Below are 3,679 nucleotides of genomic sequence, written 5' to 3'. Positions count from 1 at the left end.
CTCTGGGTCTCCTCCAGCCCTGACCACCCAGGGCATGGCTTTGAGCTGTTTTCAGGAGCCTGGAGGAGGGGGCCTGGATCCTTGGGAGTTGGTGGTGGGAGGAAGAAGAGGGGGCCTGGAGACTGCTTGCCCTGCGGGAGACTGGGATCCCCCATTCTGAGGCTGAGCCCTGGAGGGGATGGGGTCACTTTGCTCCAGGGACAGGGCAGCAGTGGCCGGGCCGTGGCCGGGCGGTGGGGAGATGCTGCCTAGGCCAGTGACTCCCAGTGCACCTCTGGACTTGCTTCTGGAAAGCAACGGCGCTTGGTCCTCTTAAACCCCACGTCCCTTTTTTTGTAAACGGATGATTTTGTTGAGGATAAATTAATTAACACAGCTTAATACTTAGGACTGTTCCTCGTATATAGTAAGTGCAGCTGAAGTGTTAGATATTATTTTAGTTTAGTTTAGTATAGTTTGAGACGGAGTTTTGTTCTTGTTGTCCAGGCTGGAGAGCAATGGCACAATCTTGGCTTACCACAGCCCCTGCCTCCCAGGTTCAAGTGATTCTCCTGCCTCGACCTCCCGAGTAGCTGGGATTACAGGCACGCGCCACCACACCTGGCTAGTTTTGTATTTTTAGTAGAGACCGGGTTTCTCCGTGTTGGTCAGGCTGGTTTCGAACTCACGTGATCCACCCACCTCAGCCTCTCTAAGTGCCGGAATTACAAGTGTGAGCCACTGCGCTCAGCCTAGATGTTATTTTTATTGTTACTCGTCTTCAACAAAATTAATAGAAATATGTAACCTGTTATATTAACCTGTTAACCTGTGTACAGTGAAACAATACAGTGGGAACTGTAGCGTAAAGAGACATAAGAAGAAGCTAATTATAACATTTTATGTATCTTAATACATTAGTAATCTAGACAATGTAATGAGGAGTCAGATCCTGAGACCTCAGGCGGAAACACTGAAGGCAGCATCTGCAAGTGCTGACCGGGAGACGAGTTTTGAAATAATGAGAGAGGGTTGCCTTCACTGGCATTTTTGCAAACAGTGGACTTCTGCTATGTTCTGAATAAAGCAAAGTCCATTTTCCCTTAAGTTTACATAGTAGTTTCATTCCAGGAACATTTATTTTATATTAAAACCATAAGGCCAGGAGCGGTGACTCACACCGGTAATCCCACCACTTTGGGAGGCCAAGGCAGGCGGATCACTTGAGGTCAGGGGTTCGAGACCAGCTGGCCAACATGAAGGAACCCTGTCTCCACTAAAATACACAAATCAGCCGGGCGTGGTGGCAGGTGCTTGTAATCCCAGCTTCTCGGGAGGCTGAGGCAAGAGAATTGCCTGAACCCCGGAGGCAGAGTTTGCAGTGAGCCAAGATGGCATCATTGTACTCCAGCCTGAGTGACAGAGTGAGGTTCTGTCTCAAAAAAAAAAAAAACAAAAAAAAAAACTATAAAAGTACTTTCTTGTTTGTATATGAAGTGGGATCAGACTCTAGGTTTGCATGATCATAAACACCTTCATGAATTGAGTTGTGTGGGATTTGGGACAGTGCGAGAATGTCCTATGCATTGCAGGCTAGCCCACGTTCTTCTCCGCCAACCACTGACTAAATGTCACTAAGGCCCCCCCAAATGTCGTGAGAATAAAAAATGTCCCATGGGGGCTGCGCAGCCCTTGTGAGAACCATTCCAATAAAGGGTTACGGCTTTAAGTTCGGAAACCACCCTGCTGGCCCAGCTGCCTGGCCCAGTCGCCGTGAAGGAAGAGCCAGGATTTGAACTGAGCGTTTCTCATTCCCCTTTGTTACTCTTTGTACTTCCCTGAGCTGCCTGAGAAAGTCGGAACTGGCACTGTGTTGGCAGGGCCGCGGGGAACTGTGGGGGCAGGAGGCTCACGCTGGGCCCGGGCTGTGTGTGCTTCTCCGAGTGCTGCTCACTGTGATGGGAGCTGGGGAGGGGGCCACCGCGGAGTTGGGGAGGGGGATGGCTTGGTCCCCAGCCGGGCAGCTGGCCTTTTTTCTCTTGCCTGTTTGCCTCTTTGGGGATTGAGCATGGGTCAGGGGCTAGCCTGGCCACGCCCTCAGCTCTGAATGACCTTCCTCAGACAGGGCTGGGTTTGCTGTGCGGTGGATCGCTTGCTTAGCTTTGAAGTTTCCACCAGCTTCTTTATCTGGGCCCAGGAGAGTGTAGGTTAGAGGTCACTCACCTGCCCATCGGCTGATTGCGGCCTGCAGCGTGCTTTGGCCAGCACGCTGTGTGCATGTGTGCGTGCATTTCAGATTTGAACTATTCAGCATTGTTAAAAAGTCAGGAGAAAGACGAATATTAAGTGAAATCAGGGAACGGAACGGTATGGTGAATGCATGGATATCTGTGTAGGGATGACAGAGTCTGAAGGGTCCGCAGAAGACGTCACTGGCAGCTCCTGGGGAGCCGGTGGCTGTGCAGTTCTGGGGGGAATGAGATTCGTGGCTCTGTTCGCCTTCTGAGTATTTTACCATGTGCAGATATTACCTTTTCCAAACAAACTTTAATGGTGAGATTTCACATGTAACTTCAGATTCTTTTATTTCTTGAAAAAATGGAAAGCTTTGACAACACTGGGTCACAGTCTCTTGTGACAACCGTTGGTGGGATCTGAGCTCCCTGTTGACAGGGGTGTCCGCAAGCCCACCCCAGGCCCCACCCCTCCCTCTTGTCTTCTGCTTGCCGTGGCCCTGTGGGCACTTGGGTGGTGGCCCGTGGAGTGCTCTTTGGATTGTTAGGAGAGGCCGGGGGGTCAGGCACAGGGAGGAACTTGGCTCCGAGCTCCTCTGGCCCTGAGACTTTTCTCTGTCACGTCTGAGGAGCCCATAGAGGGTCTCAGGGCACACTGCACCCTGCGGTACTTTTGTCACACGTTAGGAGTAAGAACACCTCGACGTTCCCAGAGAGACCACTGTTAGTTTTTAAAAGGTTTTCAAGGACTTTTGACCCGTGGAGACTTAGTGCGGGTGAGGAACGTGAGCACAGACGGGTGATCTGGGTCGTTCAGCCACAGATCACAGATTTCGGGAGCAAGACCCTGACTCCTGACTCCGGGGCCGGGGCTGTATCTCTGCCGCCCTCGTTGTGCCCTGTGGCTGGCAGGAATGGGGCACGTGGGTCCAGGCGGTTCTCAGTAGCTCGCGTTGGGAGTTAGAAGGTGGTGTGAGCCCTTCCAGGCGGCAGTGTAGTGGGATGAAGGTGAGCCCAGGTCACCGGAGCAGGCTCCCTGTTGTCCCCCGCCACAACCCTTGTCCCTGAGCCACTCTTCCCTCCCTACAGAGGCTGGGAGGAGGCAGCATGCAGCCGGAGGAGGGCACAGGCTGGCTGCTGGAGCTGCTGTCCGAGGTACAGCTGCAACAGTACTTCCTGCGGCTCCGAGATGACCTCAATGTCACCCGCCTGTCCCACTTTGAGTACGTCAAGAATGAGGACCTGGAGAAGATTGGCATGGGCCGGCCTGGTAGGTGGGATGTTGACTTGACTTGTCTTACCCCTGACCGTTTACATCCTCTGTCCTCAGGACCACTGAGTGCATGGGTGGCAGCTGAGAACTCTGTCCCAGAGCCTGAGGCGGAGCAGACTGAGGACGCTGTCTGTCCCAGAGCCTGAGGCGGAGCAGACTGAGGACGCTGTCTGTCCCAGAGCCCTGAGGCTGA

At 52.9% G+C, this 3,679-nt stretch overlaps 1 protein-coding gene across 2 annotated transcripts in view; it reads left to right on the top strand.

The window, feature by feature from the left end:
• Positions 1–3,679, top strand: part of TNK2 (tyrosine kinase, non-receptor, 2) — a 49,811-nt gene that overhangs the window by 23,378 nt on the left and 22,754 nt on the right. For both annotated transcript variants that reach the window (XM_011961163.1, XM_011961164.1), the window contains exon 2: positions 3,303–3,483. In XM_011961163.1, coding sequence (XP_011816553.1) covers positions 3,303–3,483 — 181 coding nt within the window. The remainder of the gene's footprint in view (positions 1–3,302; positions 3,484–3,679) is intronic.

Source organism: Colobus angolensis, unplaced genomic scaffold (assembly GCF_000951035.1).
Source record: "Colobus angolensis palliatus isolate OR3802 unplaced genomic scaffold, Cang.pa_1.0 Scaffold54, whole genome shotgun sequence".
In the NCBI taxonomy this organism is placed as follows: domain Eukaryota; kingdom Metazoa; phylum Chordata; class Mammalia; order Primates; family Cercopithecidae; genus Colobus; species Colobus angolensis.
Note: the sequence above shows the minus strand (reverse complement) of the source record. Positions and strands in the feature narration are given on the sequence as shown.